The sequence below is a fragment of the Pituophis catenifer genome, unplaced genomic scaffold (genome assembly GCF_029215685.1).
Source record: "Pituophis catenifer annectens isolate HBS135680 unplaced genomic scaffold, rPitCat1.0.hap2 SCAF_2, whole genome shotgun sequence".
NCBI lineage: Eukaryota > Metazoa > Chordata > Lepidosauria > Squamata > Colubridae > Pituophis > Pituophis catenifer.
Window position 1 is genome coordinate 293,704,991 of NW_027256882.1, and position 19,877 is coordinate 293,724,867.

The following is a 19,877-nucleotide window of genomic DNA, read 5'->3' on the forward strand; positions in this document are numbered from 1 at the left end:
TCTGGCTTGATGGGGTCACTATTGGGGTTTCCCATTTAGCATGATCTACAGGGACTAACACCCCCTGCTTGATGAGCTTGTCCAGCTCCAGGTCAATTTTTGGCTTTAGTGCAAAAGGCACTCTTCTAGCATTAAGCCTGATTGGGGCTATGTTAGGGTCTAAGTTAAAGGAGATAGGTGTCCCCACATACCTGCCCAGCTGGTCATCAAACACGTCCTGGAACTCTTGCATCAGGTTGTCCGTCAGGCTGCCGCTCGTGCTGTGGAATCCGGTGACTCCCATTCCCAGACCTTAAACCAGTCCAGGCCCAGGAGGCTCGGTAGGTGTCCGCTGACCACGGTGAGGGGTAGCTTCTTCTGGTGCTGTCCGTACTTGACCTGGAACATGCCTACTCCTTCCACGGGAATGCGGTTCCCTTGGTAATCGCGTAGCCATAGTCACTGGGGCTGTAGTTGACATCTTTTTCAAGCTGGATATGGCCGTTTTCAGGGTGGCCCAGGACATGTTCGATAGAGATGAGCCGGTATTGATCTCCATCTTACATGGGTGTCCTTCTATTTCCACCATGGTGTGTATCTTCTTCTCTAGGGCGGTACTTGCTTGACCTACTCTGGTGCTGCAGTCTTGTGGCTTTTGAAATTTGTACTCTTTTTTGGGTCGCCATATTTGTTGGCTCTTTTGTGCCCCTCTGGCTCAGATTGGCAAGGTCCATTCTTCGGCTTATGGTTGGATGGTAGACTCGCCCTGCACACCCTTGTCAGGTGCCCTTTTTTATCACAGCGTCTGCAGACGGCGTCTCTGAACTTGTAGGTCTGCCATTGGAGTGACCCTCCGCAGCTCGCGCAGTCCTCTCTCCACTCTCTCTGATCACATCTATGCCTTTCTGTTTGGAAGACGTCTTCATCAGACTCTTCTTCACTGTCGATCTGGGTTACTTCACTGTGCACCGGGACTGACTTGTGCATCGTCTGCGATGGTGCTGGTTGTTGCAGGGTGTCCGCAGCCTTAGTGGAGGATTCGTGTGCTCTTGCTTTGTCAAGAGCGATGTGTAGGGTCAGATTTGACCTGGCCAGAAGTCTTCTCTGTAGGTGAATATCTCTAACGCCGCAGATTAGTTGCTCTATGAGCGCGTCATCGAGGTCTCAGTACTCACAGTCTGCGCCCTTGCGCAGGGTGGCCATGTAAGCACTGATTGGCTCTTCTTCTCATTGCAACCGTTGCCAGAACATGTATCTCTGGACGAATTTGGAGGGTACCGGGGCGTAGTATCCCTTTAGCAAGGCTTGTAAAACCTGCCACATTACCAACTGAACCGGGGTCGGCTCAGATAGTGACTCAGCCATGTCGAAGACTTCGGGCCCACAGTGGCTCAGGAATAGAGCTCTTTCTCTGTTGTCGGAGAGGCTCTGTAGGTCGCTGGCCCCCAGAAAACACTCAAACCGAGCCATGTACGACTCCCACTTCTCTCTGGCTGGACTGAAAGGCGTTGGCAGTGCAAAAGCAGACATCCTGGTCATCTCGCTTGGCACTGAGCTCGTCCGCCTGGCTGGATTCGTTGTTGTCAGCTCTTTGTCTTGCTTCTTGTTCACCTCAATCCCATCCTCGTCGCCAATGTTAAGTTGGGCGAATGAGGAGGCAGAAGCAAGAACTTCAGTAACAACAGCTCTTTTATTCACAGTGTGAATCCAACAAAGCATATAGTAAAACAGCTCCCTTTATATACGTCTTCAGCCAGGGAGTTAGCCAATCACCAACGTGCTATTGTTCTTTTAAACTTCCCGCCAAAACTATATACATTACAGAATGGATGAGTAAAGGAAGGCATAAAGGAAGGAATAGATGAATAAATAAATAAATAAATGAATGGATACATGACTGAATGGATTAATGAATAGATGAACCGATGAATGGGTGATAGATCTGGATGGATGGATGAATGGGTAGATAGATGATAAAGATAGATGGATGAAGGTATGGATGGATGAGTGGATGAATGGGTGGATGAATGGATGGATGGATGGGTGGATTGATGGATGGATGAGTATAATAAATAAATGGATGGGTGGATGGGTGGATGGATGGATATCAAAACTGTTTTGGCAAGGAATCCCACAGATGCCTCTACTTTCAGTGGTACATTTTGGGGGGGGGCCTTATGCCAAATTTTGCTTCAATTTCAGCCCCCACCAGTTTGCCCACTTCCTCCCTCCAACCAGGCATGCCTGCTCCTGATGGGGAGACCCCCGAGGGTGACTCTTCTGCTCAGCCCCTTCCCCCTTCCCTCAGGAGTGGCCCACCTCTAGATCAAAGGGAAGCAGAGCCTCCGGTTGAGGGCTTACCGCAATGGGCATGATGGATTTCCTGCATCTCCTCCCGATGGCTTCAGTGCTGGGGTCTTGATCATGAAGCGTTTTAAGGAAGGGCTTCATGAACTTCCTGTTGGAAAAGGGGTCTACAGCCAGCTCCCTCCACAGCTCCCTGGCGCTTCTGTGCAGGTGGAAGAATAGATTGGGGGGAAAATCAGATTCTTTCCCCATTTCCGAAGAGACGGCCAGTCCAGATAGCTTAACACCCCCCAATGGAATAAAGGATTAGAGAATCGATGGCCAAATGAACTGCTTTAATGCAAGGATATATCTACAGATAGTTCTTGACTTGCAACCATTTGTCTAGTAGCCATTCAAAGGAACAACAGCATTGAAAAAAGCCACATGTACATTTTTCACCCTTTCAAGCATCAGATGCTTGGCCACTGGTTCAGGTTTATGACCGTTGCTGTGTCCTAAAGTCAAGCGATCACATTTTGCGACCTTCTGACGAGGAAAGTCAGTGGGGAAACCAGATTCACTTAACAACCATGTTTCTAACTTGAGAGCTGCAGTGATTCACTTAACAAATGTGACAAGAAAAGTCCTAAAATATCTTTTTTTTTTTTTTGCTTTAATTTATATGCCGCCCTTCTCCGGAGACTCAGGGCGGCTTACAATGCATTAAGCAATAGCCTTCATCCTTTTGTATATTTATACAAAGTCAGCTTATTTCCCCCACAATCTGGGTCCTCATTTTACCTACCTTTGAAAGGATGGAAGGCTGAGTCAACCTTGAGCCTGGGGAGATTTGAACTTGCAGTAATCAGCCAAACACTTACAGGAGAGTTGGAGGAGAATATGCTGGAAATCAGCCAAACAAGAGTGGGAGCCCTGGAGGGGACTATGCTGGAAATCAGCCAATAAAATGCTGGAAATCAGCCAAACAAATAGGTGGAGAGTTGGAGGAGATTATGCTGGAAAATATGCTGGAAATTAGCTAATAATGGTGGTAGGCTTGGAGGAGACTATACTGGAAATTAGCCAAAAATAGTTGGTGTTTTGGAGGAGACTATGCTGGGAATCAGCCAAACATAATATGCTGGAAAACAGCCAAACAATAGAGGGAGGTATGGAAGAAAATATGCTAGAAATTAGTTTAAATAAAACATGTTTTTGTGATAAATCTGTGTAACATGGAAATTGTAATAGATGATAAGTATTTTTAAGTGTGTTTAAGATACTAAGATTCGAGGAAAAGGGTCAAGAGATTAAGAATTAGATAGAATTTTGTTTTAGAAAGTGTAATAAAAATGGAGTTGTATTGAACTTGAAATTAAGAATTGTGCTGATAAAATTGTAAGGTAAATAATTGGAATAAGAGGTTAGAATATTGTTAAAAATTATTTTGACACTGATGGTAAAAGATACAAGGTGAAGAAGAACAAGATAAAATCAGGATTGACATATAGATATAAAAATGAGTGAAAGTTAGTTTGAAAGTAAAATTGTATTGATATAATGGATTTGTTTAGGTGGAGATGCTAGATTTTATGTTAAAATTTGTTTTTTTTTTATGTTTTGAATTTCTATCCGCAAAAGATGTAATGGGAAATTGAATGGAGCTTGTTAAAGGAATGTAAGCGTGGTAACCATCTATGACCGGATCGAGACTTTGTTCTTAAAAGTTATATTTTATGTTTGTTTGGAAAAAAATAAATAAAAAATATTTACAAAAAAAAAAACCCACCTCCCATTGCCTTAAGAAAGTTCAAAACATCCTGAAGGGTCCATTTCATCCTGGGCCCCCTTTTTTTGAACTATTACCATCTGGCAGACAGTACAGGACAATAAAAACAAGGACAAATAGGCTGAATATGGAGATGGTACAAGAACTTAATAAGCAAATTGAGAGATTCCAACGATATGTGATGGAACAAGTACCCCCTAGATTAGTAACTTAATGTCACTCATTTGAACCTGGGGACCAAGTGGAAGATGGAAGGGATCTTTTATTGGTATTATGACTTCTCCACTTGCTATTAAGATTGCAGAATCAAAATCATGGATCCATCGGACATGAGTCAAGGCAGCAGCTGACACCGGCTGGAAAGTGTCCGTGGACAAACAACATCCAACATAATTGACATTTGAATGTGCTTAAAGAAAGCTTCTGTATTTTATATATAGGTTACCTTGATGTATATCTGCCGATGTAACCCGCTGTAAGCTAAAAAAAAAGAGGATGGAGCACCTGCTCTCTTGAATTAATCCGGAACTTGGATCCTGACGAAAGATTGAAGATCATTGCGGATTCATGTGGGAGGAAAATTGGGTGTGGGCACTTTGAGTAATTGGGGTAGTAGCTTTATTGATTATTGTGTTTTACAGATATAAGCAATGGTTTTGTGGACAACCAGGGCCCATTTGATTTCTCAGTCGTTCCGATCCCTAATATTTCCCCAACCGGCTGCGGAGTGTGAACCTCTTACAGATGAAAGAAGTCCCTGCTTAGGACACCCTGGAAGCTGCCTTTTGATGCAAAAGAACAGAAAAGAGAGTTTTCTTTAAATGTGTTGGTTTTGTAATTGTGGGTGTGAGTGTTGTTGTTGCACTCACTGTATTGATTGTGTTTTATGTATAAGCTGTAAGGTAGAGTGTGACGTGAAAATTATAGAGGAGGTGCTAGTACATTATGTGGTAATAAATCCTGAAGAAGTCCCCTTGTAATATTATCTGAAAATGGAAAAGCTGAATATACCCGAAATCCCTAGCTATGTAACAAATACCTTTGTCAAATTGGCAGAAGACATAGCCCACACTCTGAATGTATCAACTTGTTTTGTATGTGGAGGAACTAACATGGGAGAAAAATGGCCATGGGAAGCTCAAGAATTGAACTATTCCAAAGCATTAGAAATGGAACAGAAGGGTAGCCTTTCACATAATCAGGGAAAAGATGGGGACTGGACACTTACCACCAGTTTGGTAGGGAATGTATGCTTCCAAAGGAGGACTCAAACTGATTGTAAACAGGTAGGAAACCTTATATGCACAGGAAAATGGGAAAGCAAGACATGGTGGTCAGGGAGTAATGTCACAGAGGGTATTGATGAAACGGCTAATCAACAGATTAGCCTTCTTAAGGGATCCGGATAATCATACCCTTGAATGGCTGGCTCCTGATGGCTTGTACTGGATTTGTGGTAAGATGGCATATGGGTATCTACCTAAGAATGGGTGTGGAGCTTGTGTCCTGGGAATAATTGGACCAGGATTCTTTTTGCTTCCCCTTAAAACTCAACAGGTTTTAGATGTCCCGGTGTATGAGGAGGTGGGGAACTTAAGACAAAGAAGACATGTAGATACATCTGCAATAGGAAAAGTTAGGGTCGGAGGTAACCAACGTAGTTGTGGAAGTGAGGAGTGGCCTGCAGAGCGAATTATTGAGGTTTATGGGCCAGCTACATGGGCAGAAGATGGCATGTATGGCTATCGGACCCCTATATACATTCTGAACCGTTTAATTCGTCTGCAAGCTGTGGTTGAAATCATCACCAACGAAACTGTAAAAGGTCTTACTCAATTAGCTAGGGAGAGTGTCAAATCAAGGACATATATTATGCAGAATAGATTAGACTTAGACTATTTGTTGGCCAAGGAAGGAGGGGTATGTGGAAAGTTTAATTTGACTAACTGCTGCATAGAAGTTGATGAAAGCGGAAAGGTTATTAAGGAGATAACAGACAAAATGGTTAAAATAGCTCATGTGCCAGTCCACACATGGAAAGGTCTTAATTTACAGGACATGTTTTCAGGATGGTGGCCAAAGTTACCTGGCCTGCAGGGCATTTTTGGCCTGGTGGGATTAATAGCTGCAGGGTGTATTTTTCTCCCATGTATTTTACCTCTGTTTGTTAAAACTATTCCTAAAAGTCTATCCTTGCTGGTGGAACGTAAGACAACTGCTCAGGTGATGGCTATGTGGGATTACAAAGGGCTCCAGCAGGAAGAGGACCTATGGTGTGACTCGTCTGGATAAACAGATGAGTCACAAAGGGGGGTATGAGCCAGGCTAAGATTCGGTATTGGGATAAAACTCAAATATTAGAAATCCAAATCTTTGGTCAAGACAGAAGTGCCTCTTCCGTGCCAAGGTGCTGAGATGACAAACGGTATTTGACATAGGCACAGAATTGTAAAAGGGCAAACTGACCCTAAACAGATACATCCTGTTGTTTAATGTTTATTGCACCCCAAATGTCATGCATATCCCTGGATAAGGGGTGCTGCTTCCTTATTGCCCTTGAGGCATCTCCAAGCCTCTTATCTCCTTTTGTTATGTCTTGAGCTCCAGAGCAGAGAACCTGAATCTGTGAGAAGAAGATTGTTATTTCCTTTCCTAGAGATAGATGAAAGGGCAGCTTCTACGTGTGAAATGCATCACTCTCTGTAATAATTTTGCCTTTAAACTGTATAAATACATGGCCAGAAGAAGCCATCGGCATTCAGACTTTTTGGACTGTTTGAACCTTGCGCAATAAACTCTTTCCTGCATTGAAGAGCTTGGCCTGGTCCATCATTTTTCCTATAACAAGAGCAGTAACTAGACTGTAGGAAGTTAGCACTCACTCCTCTCCTAGGAAAAGAAAATATTTTAGGATATACTAAAAAGGCAGAATATTTTCCCTAAAAGAGAAACTCAGAGAACCAGAAACTCAGCCCCCCACCTTTATTAATGGGCCACTAAGGCCTGAGCCAGTCTATTCTACATAACAAAGATCCACCTCCTTCAGGCAGAGCCATTTTATTGCCCTTTATTGCACCACCCACCAAGTTTCAGCCAAACTTGGCACACAGACAACCTAAAGGGCGAAGCTATGACCAATCAGGATATTCTTCCTGGGCCCCAGGAACTTCAAAGCCAGAGAGGGCATAAAAAACCAAGGCACACTCAGCATCTCTGCCCTTTTCTGTTCGGGAACTCAAGCCATGTGATCCTGTCCACCATTAAACCATCTTTCCAAGCAGTCTCCATGTTTCCAGTGTCTTTTTCCCCACTTGGAGCTGAACCCAGAAGGATATTTCTTCCAACAATACAATTCTACTGTAGAGTGCAATATTAATGCAATATCAGGGGTTTTCAATTCAATTGCATACAGTGTGAAGGAGGTGTGTTTTTGTTTTATTTTTATGCGGATTTTAAAAAGTATAATATACAGTGAAGATGGCACTTTAATTGTATGAGGTGCCATGATAATAAAGAAAACTATTAAACTATTAAACTATGATTGCTTGGTCTCGGAGATCCTCCTGATGGCCTTGGAGAGGAGTTGACTACTAACAAGACCCGGCTCGATCAGATGGCCACACTGCCGAAAGATTTCTTCCATTGAGTCAGCTGCAGCCTGAGCCACTGAGGCTTCACGATCGCCTTGCAGATCCCGGAGACCTGAAGCGAATCCAGAAAACAAATGATTTCCGGGATCAACCGTGAGAACCAACCCTGATCAGCAAAAGAGCTTCTGGAGAAAAACTCCTTGTTTCAAGCGAGGGAACTTTGAAACTCACCGAGGAAAACTTCTTCGATTTGTTTTGAAGTCACCACATCCGGTTGCATGTATTGTGCGCAGCAGCCTAGGCGCATAAAAAGAAAACGTTGGTGGGCTTAGCAGAGACGGCTAAATCGACTGATTCAGGAAAAAAATGTGCAATTCATTGGTTTCCACTTGGAAGAGTCGCTTTGGGACTTTATGGGATGGTTCCAGGGATTGGGTCTGTCTAATAAAAAGAAGGACGAGGGGTAGCCGTTCTTCGTATGTTTTGTCTCCAGGCCTCACTGGAGGCTTTAAAGAAGAGATTGGACAGCCACTGGTCTGAAATGGTAGAGGGGCTCCTGCTTTAGCAGGGGGTTGGACTAGAAGACCTCTAGGGTCCCTTCCAACTCTATTATTTTATGTTCTAGGACTGTGCAAACAACCATCATCTTGGAAAACAACCTAAGCAGCCTTAAATCCAGTTAAAACTAGAATGGGAGGCCAGCTGGAAATATTTCCAGAGAAAAAACCACTGCTGTGGGGTTACCTATACAGGAGAGAGGGATACAGGCCAGGTAGTCCTCGACTTATAACAGTTCATTGAGTGACCATTCCAAGTTACAATGGCACTGAAAAAAGTGACTTACGACTGATTCTCAAACTTACAAGCATTGCCACATCCCCAAGATCAAAATCCGGATGCTTGGCAAACCGACTCGTACTTATGACGCTTACAGTGTCTTGGAAGTCAAAGATCACTTTTTGCGATCTTCGGATGAGCAAAATCCGGGAGGAAGCCAGATTCATTTAACAACCATGTGACTAACTTAACAACGGCAGCCATACCCTTAAGAAAGAGGGCAGGAACTGCCTGAAAAACTGTTGCGCAATCGTAGCAGTTCCGGAGAAGCCACACGGTATAAGAGCAGCTTCCAGTCTGATTAAGCGACATGGCTTAATTCCGCATAGATTCTTTTGGTGATAAGGCCGCCCGCCTGTCTTGGGTTTTCCTGCCCTCCTTCCAGAGTTGGCATTGGTGATTACCAATTAAGAGGGCAGCTGCCTCACGATGGGAAGAGTTCCGGCTCCTCAGGAATCCCAGCATCTGATCCAACATTGCAGGAAGGTTTTGCTTGCATTTATTCATCTGGGGAACACAAGGCAACAAACAAGCCATTCAACTAGAGAGCTTCCTTTTTTTCTTTCTTTATTTTTTTACCAAGGGGCTGCTTTCTTGGTTAGGTTTCTAGTCCTCGTGTCCTCAACAACTTACTATGACATCATTATACTATGCTATACTTTACTATACTAATTGATATTTATGTTATTAGAGACAGCTTTATCCAAATTAAAAGCATAAAGGAAAATAAAGAAAAATAGCAGATAGTGAAAAACAGAAAATAGAAAAAGAAAAGGGAAAGAAAAATGCTAAGGAAATGGCTTCTGAATTTATAAATGCATTTATATTTTGCCCCCTTCTACGTCCTAATTTCCTTTTCCCACAAACTGCCATTTCTAATCCTCAAACCCACAAACCAGCAAGGTTTCTAGTCCTCATGGTTGCAGGGAACCTCTGCTGTTCCCGAGAGAGCAAAAACCCAAGAAGAATCCCTCTAGTCAGATGAGTCTAGTGGTTAAGGCATCAGGCAACAAACCAGGAGCCGGTGAGTTCTAGTCCCGCCTTCATCATGATAGTGAGCTGGGTGACTTTGAGAGTTCTAGTCCCGCCTTTGGCATGAAAGCTGGATGGGTGATTTTGGCTAATTACCAGGAGACGGTGAGTTCTAGTCCCCCCTTGGGCAAGCAAGCGGACTGGGTGACTTTGGGCCAATGACCAGGGAATGGTGAGTTTTGGTCCTGCCTTAGGCATGAAAGCCAGCTGGGTGACTTTGGGAGTTCTAGTTCCTCCTTAGTCAGGATGGCCAGCTGGGTGACTTTGGTGCAGTCCCTCTCTCTCAGGGCAACCCACCTCACAGGGCTGTTGTGAAGAAAAGAAGAAGTATTAGGGATGCCCACCGTCTTGAACTATTTATAAAAATAAGAAAGGCAGGGCAAAATAAAGAAATAAACGGTTAGCATATTCTAATCTGGAAGAAAACTGGCCAGCTTGGCTCCTACTTACAACCACGTAGCAGATGTTGGAGTACATGCTATGAAGGCTGGTATACATTTCATAGTCAAACAAGTTGCTGGGAAAGCCCCCCCAGTTCATAAAGGACACGCAGGAGTCGAGGGTCTTCCTGGAGACCTGGCCGAGGGAGGAAAGGGGGAGATGCTGTCACCTACTTGGGTCCTGAAAGGTCTTCAAGGAAACAACCAAGTTCAGGGAGCACCAAGGACCCCAAAACTTCAGGATTTTCTAGAATCTCTTTGCATTCTCCAGAGTGTCCACGTGGTACAACCACGTTGCTCTGAGTGAAGATGGGGGTACAGAGTGGTCTCTGTGAAGGTAGCATGATCAGAGCATGAGCTCAGGTTACGCAGCCCTTCAACTCACCTCTTTCGTCCGATCATTTGACAGCTGTATGAGTAGGGGAACAAGGCTGTTCAGGATGTTTTCAGCCATATTACTATTCTGTATCTCCTTCAGTCCTTTCAGGAGCATGCCGAAAATGGTGATGGAGGTATTCCTCAGTTCGATGTCGTCCTACGAAGGAAGAGAGACAGGTTAGTCCCTCCAATAGCAGAATAGCCATGCAGAAGCTTCTTGAAGGAGAACACACAAGTTCAGAGCCCACCTATTCCCAGTTCAATGTCCATGGAGATGGTCAATCATCCAGGTCATGGTTGCCCCAAAGATGGGGACCCCAACTCCAGTATGCTGGCTGGAGAGTTCTGGGAGTTGAAGTCCTCCCCTCTTAAAGTTGCCAAGGTTGAGAAATCCTGATCTAGACCAGAGTTGTTCAATCTTAGCAGCTCCTCCTGGAGTTCTCAGGCCAGCAGTGGTGAAGTCCACACATCTTAAAGTGTCTGAGATCAAGCAACACCAATCTAGATGACCAATCTAGGGCATTTTGCTAGATAGGCTGTGTGGTGTTGTAGATTTTCTAGGCGGACACCTGGTTTGGTGAAGCTGAAGAGAGGGGCAACTTTCCTTCTCTTCCACCTCCTCTGGCACTTCTCCAGCTCTCTAGAAGGGCTCCAGGATCATCTGCACGCTTACCCCTGTTTCAGATCAGCAAAACACAGTTGTTGCTGAACTTTCTAAGCATTTTCGGTAAAATTAGGATTCTGCAGATGGTACCCAGGCCTTCTTTATGGGAGAAAGAGAGAGATAGAGAGAGAGGGAGAGGGAAAGGGAAAGGGAGGGCGGGAGGGAAGGGGGGAGGAAGGAGGGAGGGAGAGAGAGAAAAAGAGAGAGAGAGGGAGGAAGGGAGTGAGGAGGGGGAGAAAGAGAGGGAGAGAGAGAGGGAAGAGAGGGAGAGAGGGAGGAAGGGAGAGAGAGGTGGAAAACCAGTTTTTTATGATTTGGTTGACTTACATCATGAAAATATTTTGGAAGGAGCGGAATGAGGTTGACTGCCTTCCATGCATGGGTTTCTATCTCAAGGTATCTGAGGAGGAAACGCAGGGTCCTTATAGCTTCCTTCGTCACGGTCTTCTTTTCGTGACAAGCGCAGTTTAGCACTGGCATCAACAGTGGCTCCAAGATGTTCTTCTGCAGGAAGCAGGGAAAGAAACGAGCAATTAAACACGGTCACTGGAGTTCTCTGAGTCTCGCAGCGATCATGACAAACACAAGAGAAGCCCACAGAGCATAGAAGAAGAGGGTTGAAAAGGAACTTGGAGGTCTTCTGGTCCAACCCCTAGAGACCCTAGACTCTGCTGGACAAATGGCTGTCTGGTCTCTTCTTGAAAAGCTCCAGTGATGGAGCAGCCACAACTTCTGGAGTCAAGTCGTTCCAAGGATTAATTGTTCTCAGGGTCAGGAAATTTCTCCTTAGTTCCAGGTTGCTTCTCTCCTTCATTAGTTCCCATCCGTTGCTTCTTGATCTGCTTTCAGGGGCTTTGGAGAATAGGTTGACCCCCTCTTCTTTGGGGCAGCCCTTCAAATACTGGAAGACTGCTCTCAGGTCTCCCCTGGTCCTTAACAGAATCCCAGAGATGGAAGGGACCTTGGAGGTCTTCTAGTCCAACCCCCTGCTCAAGCCGGAACCCCTAGACCATTTCAGACAAATGGTTATCCAAACTCTTCTTGAAAAGCTCCAGTGTTGGAGCACCCACAACTTCTGGAGTCAAGTCCTTTCACTGGTTAATTGTTCTCAGTGTCAGGAAATTTATCCTAAGTTCTAGGTTGCTTCTCTCCTTGATTAGTTTCCATCCGTTGCTTCTTGTTCTGCTTTCAGGTCCTCCAAGAGGATCTGGCCTCTACTTGCTCCTTCAGATCTTCCAGGGGTGCAGCCATCTTTGTAGAAGAGACACCACTCTAGCTATCCTATTTCTACTGGTTGCCTTCTTCTTCTTCTCCTTCTTCTATCCTTCCCAGCCTTGTAGACTTCCCAGAGTGTGAGGTCACACCTGCTACTACCTTGGAAGCCACTCCCTTCCTGCCCCCCGTCTCTTACCTCAAACGGGTGTTGGATGAGGTTCCCCAGTCCTCTAACGCTGAAGATCTGTATCAGCGGATATGGCTGGCTCATCCATTCCATCAGCACCTGGAGGATGTCTTGGATGATAAAGAATTGGGAAATTTCCGGATGGTACAGCAGCTGAGGAAGAAGAGTGGAGATACGGAGCATTAGCCAAGCAAAGGAAGGGAACTTCCCTGAGAGCCTCTACTAAAGATGCCACTTGCAGCCATTACGGGGAGAGAAAAAGAAAATAAACACAGTCCTCGGTTAGTGACCGCTGAAAGTCACAACGGCACTGACAAAAGGGATACGTCCATTTTTCAGAATTATGACCATGGTAGCATCATCATGGTCATGTGATCAAAATTTGGGTACTTGCCCGTCCATATTTGAGTTGAAGACGTGGCTCTTTCGTCAACTTAACTGATCCGTTATGGGTGTACATTGTTATAATTTTAAATTGTTTTAATTGGGTTGTTGATTTTAATTTATTGTGATTTGTATTGGATATTGTTTTTGTAAGCCGCCTTGAGTCCCTCGGGAGAATGGCAGCATATAAATCGCAATAATAAATAAATAAATAAATAAATATTTATGACAGTCGCAGTGTTTCGAGCTTACGTCATCCCTTTTGTGACCATCTGATAGGTCATGTAAAGGATAGTTGCAAGAATACAAAAAATAACCCTGGGGCAGCTTTCCTGGAGCTCCAGAAGGTTGGGGTGCATCTCAAGGTCTCCTCACCTCCGAAAAGAAAACCATCCCAATGGTTTTATGTCGTAAATCGGGGTGGCGCAGGTGGATGTTGGCCTGTCGGAACATGACCTTCAGCTCATGTTTTGAGTAGTTGAACAAGTTCTAAGAGAATAAATATGGAGAGATCAGACAAGATCTGCTGGTGAGGGAGAAGAAAATCTCCAAGCTAGAGAAATCATGATCTGAATTATCGATAAATGAATTACTCAATGAATTACTCCATTTAGAGAATTTCTCACCCTCCCTCTCTCCCTCTCCCCTTCCTCTCCCTTTCTTTCTCTCTCTCCTTCTCTGACTCCCCCTCTTTCCCTCTCCCCTCTCCTCTCTACCCTCCCTCTCTCTTTCACCCTCCCTCTCTCTTTCTCCCTCTCCCCTCCCCTCCCTCTCCTCCACTCTAATCTTTCCTCTCTCTCACTTTTGCCTTCTGTGTCCCTCTCTCTCTTTCTCTCCCTCTCCCCTCTCCCCTCTCTCTCCCCTTCCCTCTCTCTCCCCTCTCCTCTCTCCCCTCCCTCTCTCTTTCACCCTCCCTCTCTCTTTCTCCCTCTCCCCTCCCCTCCCTCTCCTCCCCTCTAATCTTTCCTCTCTCACACTTTTGCCTTCTGTGTCCCTCTCCCTCTTTCTCTCCCTCTCCCCTCTCCCCTCTCTCTCCCCTTCCCTCTCTCTCCCCTTCCCCCTATCTCTCTTCCTCTCCCTCTCCCTCTCCCTCTGCCTCCCCTCTAATCTTTCCTCTCTCTCACTTTTGCCTTCTGTGTCCCTCTCCCTCTTTCTCTCCCTCTCCCCTCTCCCCTCTCTCTCCCCTTCCCTCTCTCTCCCCTCTCCTCTCTCCCCTCCCTCTCTCTTTCACCCTCCCTCTCTCTTTCTCCCTCTCCCCTCCCCTCCCTCTCCTCCCCTCTAATCTTTCCTCTCTCTCACTTTTGACTTCTGTCTCTCTCTCCTTCTTTCTCTCCCTCTTTCTCTCCCTCTCCCCTCTCCCTCTCCCCTCCCTCTCTCTTTCACCCTCCCTCTCTCTTTCTTACTATCCCCTCCTCTCCCTCTCCTCCCCTCTAATCTTTCCTCTCTCTCACTTTTGCCTTCTGTGTCCCTCTCCCTCTTTCTCCCCCTCTCCCCTCTCTCTCCCCTTCCCCCTATCTCTTTGCCTCTGCCTCCCCCTCTGCCTCCCCTCCCTCTCTCACCCACTGCCCCTCGTAGCCAAGCTCTTTTGACTTTTAATTTCTTACCGGACCAGGTGGAAAATGCCTTCAAACACACTATCAGGACTCATCAGCATCTCCCAGCATCGAACCATGTCTAAGTCCTTGAACTCCTCCTGATAGCCGGTGCACAAGATGAGGTGTTTGACGGCTTCGACTGCGTTGCTAAATGAAACAAAGGAAGAAGAGTTGGTGCCAATCATTCCACTGATCCCCCTGCACTTACGACCGTTACAGTATCCCTATGGTCATGGGATCAGAAGTCAGACTCTCAGCAACTGACCCATATTTATGACGGTCGCAGTGTCACAGAGTCACGCGATCCCCTTTTGGGACCTTCTGGCAAGCAAAGTCAACCAGGAAGCCAGATTCACCTAACAACCATGGGGCTTAACCAGGGCAATGATTCACTTAACCACTCTGGCAAGAAAAGGTTGCAACATGGGACAAAGTTCACTTAATGACTGTTTCACTCAGCAACAGAGTGAAGTGGGGGCCCGTTGTGGTCGTAAGTCGACCTGGGGGAAACCTGTAGGCATCTCCTGAGCTTTGCAGAAATGGAGAAAGGATCCAGATTGGGGCTAGGAGATTCCTTACCCCAGGTGGTTGGTCTCCTCTGACCCGCTCTTGCCTGCTCCCAGCAGGAAATAGATCTGCGTCACGAGCGCCAGGAGCAGGCTGGAGAACTTATTCTGGACAATGGTGGCTGCCTCAGGAAGCGAGAGGAGGAAGGCGAGCGCATTGGTGGCCTAGAAACAGGAGGAGAGGAGAGTCAGCTCGGGCTCATCAGGTTACTTAGATTCTTCTTCTTCTTCTTCTTCTTCTTCTTCTTCTTCTTCTTCTTCTTCTCTTTCTTCTTCTTCTTCTTCTTCTTCTTCTTCTTCTTCTTCTTCTTCTTCTTCTTCTTCTTCTTCTTCTTTAATAACCCCATAATCCCCTGCAGGGTGGAGTCTGGGCAACTGAATGGAGCTGGGGGTTTACTGGCTGGATGCCCTTCTTGTCGCCAATGCAGAGTTTTGTTCGGCAGATACATTTTCATTGTGCCCAGAGAAAGAAAAAAATCCTCATGTCCATGAAACCTGAACCAGGAATGTCCATGTCTGAGACACGGAGCAAAATTTTGCTAGAAGTGGGGACTTCTGAAACTCCCATTCTACCCCCACTCCAGACTTTGGGAGGCCAGTGGGGTGTAGATACAGAGCAAAAGGGTAAGACAAAACGAGTAGCACAAGTGAGAGAGAACTGGGGACAAAGAGATCGGTAACCTCACGTTTCTCTGTTTGTCTTCATTCCTAAGTGGGCTCTTGACTCTCCACCTATTAGCTGATTGGAGGGGTCCTTGGTGCTGTCTGAGCGTGTTTTTTTTTTGTTGCAGATGTTTCATGACCCAACTAGGTAACATCATCAGTGCTCGAAGAGTTAGGCTTAGAGGTAGGGTTAGCCTGGTTGGGTCGTGAAACATCTGCAAGAAAACCACCAAGCTCAGTAAGCACCAAGGACCCCACAGTTCTCCTCCTCCTCCTCCTCCTCCTCCTCCTCCTCCTCCTCCTCCTCCTCCTCCTCCTCCTCCTCCTCCTCCTCCTCCTCCTCCTCCTCCTCCTGCTGATATTACTTGGTTGGGTAATGAAATGTCTGCAAGGAAGCAGCGAAGCTCATAGAGCACCAAGGACCTCACAGTCCTCCTCCTCCCTCTTCCTCTTCTTCCCCTCCACTCCCCAAGCTCCACTCCATTCTAACCTTGATGATGTTACCTAGTTGGGTCATGAGATGGCCTAGTTGGGTCTGCAAGAAAACCACCAAGCTCAGAGGGCACCAAGGACCCCACAGTTCAAACCTGGATTACAAATATTCTCTTCTATTGGTCTTCATTAATTAAATTTCTACACCGGCCATCTGAGCAATCTGACACTGGGCAACAATGTAATAAAACAATATAACACATAATAAAAATACAGATTAAAAATATTTAAAATAAGATATGACACAAAGTAGTCAGTTGTGTTCGCCTTTGTTGGTTCCTATCATGTATTTTCTTAAATCAAACTCTTTTTTAGTTATTTCTGTAAGAAATAACTCAAGAAATGAATAAAGGAATCAATTGAATTATGAATGATTGGATGAGTAAAGGAATTAATAAATGAAGGAATGTATGAATAAATGAATAAATCAATGAATGGATACATGAATGAATGGATTAATGAATAGATGAACTGATGGATGGATGGATGGATGGATGGATGGATGGGTGGGTGGATGGATGGATGGATGGATGGATGGATGGATGGATGGATGGGTGGGTGGGTGGGTGGATGGATGGATGGGTGGATGGATGGATGGATGGATGGATGGATGGATGGATGGATGGAAGGAAGGAAGGAAGGACGGATGGATGGAAGATGGGTGGATGAATGGATGGATGGATTGATGGATGGATGGATGGATGGATAGATGATAGAACTGGATGGATGGATGGATGGATGGATGGATGGATGGATGGATGGACATCAAAGCTGTTCGGGCAAGGAAGCCCACAGATGCCTCTACTTTCAATGGGGCATTTTGTGGGGGCCTACGTCAAATTTTGCTCCAATTTCAGTCCCCACCAGTTTGCCCTCTGCCTCCCTCCAGCCAGGGCATGCCTGCTCCTGATGAGGAGACCCTCGAGGGCGACTCTTCTGCTCAGCCCCTTCCCCCTTCCCTCAGGCGTGGCCCACCTGTAGATCTAAGGAAAGGAGAGCCGCCGGTTGAGGGCTTACCGCAATGGGCATGATGGATTTGCTATTTCTCCTCCCAAAAGCTTCGGTGGTGGGGTCTTCGTTCTGAAGCCTTTTGAGGAGGGGCTTCATGATCTTCATGTTAGCATAGGGGTCTGCAGCCAGTGCCCTCCATAACTCCTTGGCACTTCTGTTCAGGTGGAAAAATAGATTGGGGGAAAAATCAGTTTCTTTCCCCATTTTCGAAGAGACAGCCAGTCCAGAGAGATTAACCCCCACAACGGAAGAAAGGATTAGAGAACCGATGGCCAAATGAAGTGCTTTAATGCATGGAAAAAAAATATCTACAGGTAGTTCTTGACTTGCAACCGTTTGTCTAGTAGCCATTCAAAGGAGGGCCTCTGCGCCACCAGAAGTGCCAGGGGAACCCAGAACTGGTCAAGGGAGGGGACGTTTCTAGGAGCAGTGTGTCTGCAGAATTAACCCAAAGGTGCTTTTCACAGAATGACCCAGTTAGAAGGGACCTTGGAGCAGTGGTGAAATTCAAAAATTTTCTCAACCGGTTCTGTGGGCGTTGGTTGGTGGGCATGTGACCGGGTGGCCGTTTCTTGGTGGTCATATGACCAGGCGGCCGTGGCTTGGTGGTTATGTGACCGGGTGGGTGTGGCTGCACAAGCGATTCACACACAATGTAAAAGCAGCTGGACTTCATACAAAATGGCCTCTGCAACAAACAGGAACCTCACTGAGTCACTGACAGCTCAAAAGCAAACTATTAACTTTACACAAAAGTAACACAAAAGCTACACAACTGACTCACACACAATGCAGAAGCAGCTGGACTTTACACAAAATGGCCCCTGCAACAAACAGGAACCTCACTGAGTCACTGAGAGCTCAAAAGCAAACTATCACACTTTACACAAAAGTAACACAAAAGCTACACAACTGACTCACACACAATGCAGAAGCCGCTGGACTTTACACAAAATGGCCTCTGCAACAAACAGGAACCTCACTGAGTCACTGACAGCTCAAAAGCAAACTATTAACTTTACACAAAAGTAACACAAAAGCTACACAACTGACTCACACACAATGCAGAAGCAGCTGGACTTTACACAAAATGGCCCCTGCAACAAACAGGAACCTCACTGAGTCACTGAGAGCTCAAAAGCAAACTATCACACTTTACACAAAAGTAACACAAAAGCTACACAACTGACTCACACACAATGCAGAAGCAGCTGGACTTTACACAAAATGGCCCCTGCAACAAACAGGAACCTCACAGACAATCAGGCACAGCTGATTTTCTCACAGCTGACTGGTAGTAAGAAAATGCTGAAATTAGAAATTAAAAAAAGGTTCTGACATTGCCCAGCACAGCTGATTGTCACACAGCTGATCTTGGAACTTTTTTTTTACTTTTTTAAAGCATTTTTTTACTACAGTTTGGGCGAATATGTAGTAAAAAAAATGCTTTAAAAAAGTAAAAAAAAGTTCCACCCATCGCGCAGCACAGCTGACTGTCATACTTTTTAAAGTGTTTTTTTTTTTTACTACTGGTTCGGGCAAACAGTAGCAATTATTACTATCGGTTTGGGCGAACCAGACCAAACTGGTAGGATTTCACCCCTGCCTTGGAGGTCTTGTACTCCAAACCGCTTCTCAGGCAGGAAATCTTATCCCATTTCAGACAAATGGCTGCCCAATCTCTTCTTGGAAACCTCCAGTGATGGTGCACCCACAACTTCTGGAGGCAAGTTGTTCCACTGTTTTTTTTTTTTTAATTCGATTTATATGCCGCCCTTCTCCGAAGACTCAGGGCGGCTTACAATGTGCTCAGCAATAGCCTTCATCCTTTTGTATATTTATACAGCTTATTGCCCCCACAAACTGGATCCTCATTTCATCTACCTTAGAAAGGATGGAAGGCTGAGTCAACCTTGAGCCTTGGCGAGATTCGAACCCTGCAGTAATTGCAGGCAGCTGGTATTAATAAGCTTAATAACAGGGTGCCTTAAACCCCTGTACTACCAAGGCTCTTAACAATGGTTAATTGTTTGCACTGTTAAGAAAGTTCTGCATATAGTAGGTTGCTTCTGCCTTTGATTCGTGTCCATCCTTTGCTTCTTGTCCTGCCCTCAGGTGGTTTGGAAAATAGGTTGACCCCCTCCTCCTTGTGGCAGCCCCTCAGATGTCAGAACGCTGCTATCCTCTCCCTCCTCAATCCTTCCTTTCATTGAACTAGAGAGACCCAATTCCTGCAACTCTTCTTCATAAGTTTTAGGCTCCGGTTCACTAATCATCTTCGTTGCTCTTCTCTGCACTCTTTCCGAGTCTCTGCATTGTTTCTACAGTGTGGCGACCAAGAAAGTTGAAAAACCAAGGAGGTCCAGCTGCCTTTTGGAAAAGCACCTTTGGGACAACCATGACCTGGATGGTGGAGACAACCAGCCTAGGAAGCCCTCAGAATTCAGATCGACTGCACAGCCAACCAGCGACTGCACTGGCCCTCAACCAACCCACTGCAACCTCCCCCCCAATCAGCACCCCAAGACCCACCCCAAGTCCTTCATTTGTGAGCCACACCTGACCCATCAGAAGACCCTCACCTCATGCAACCCTCATCTGATGTGTCCTCCCCATCACAAGACCCTCACCTGACGTGATCCACAACTGACCAATGACCAGACCCTCACCTGATGTGACTTCTCCATCATAAGACCTACTGACCACACAAAGCCCTTACCAGCAGAAGAACATCAACACTGGTGTTCCCTAAACTCCGCTGAAGAT

General features: G+C 45.7%; 1 protein-coding gene across 1 annotated transcript in view; it reads right to left on the reverse strand.

The window, feature by feature from the left end:
- The window catches only part of LOC139310423 (maestro heat-like repeat family member 5), a 54,878-nt gene that overhangs the window by 23,544 nt on the left and 11,457 nt on the right, over positions 1-19,877 (reverse strand). Inside the window, 2 exon segments of the mRNA XM_070934578.1 lie at positions 15,063-15,110; positions 17,118-17,265. Coding sequence (XP_070790679.1) covers positions 15,063-15,110; positions 17,118-17,265 — 196 coding nt within the window.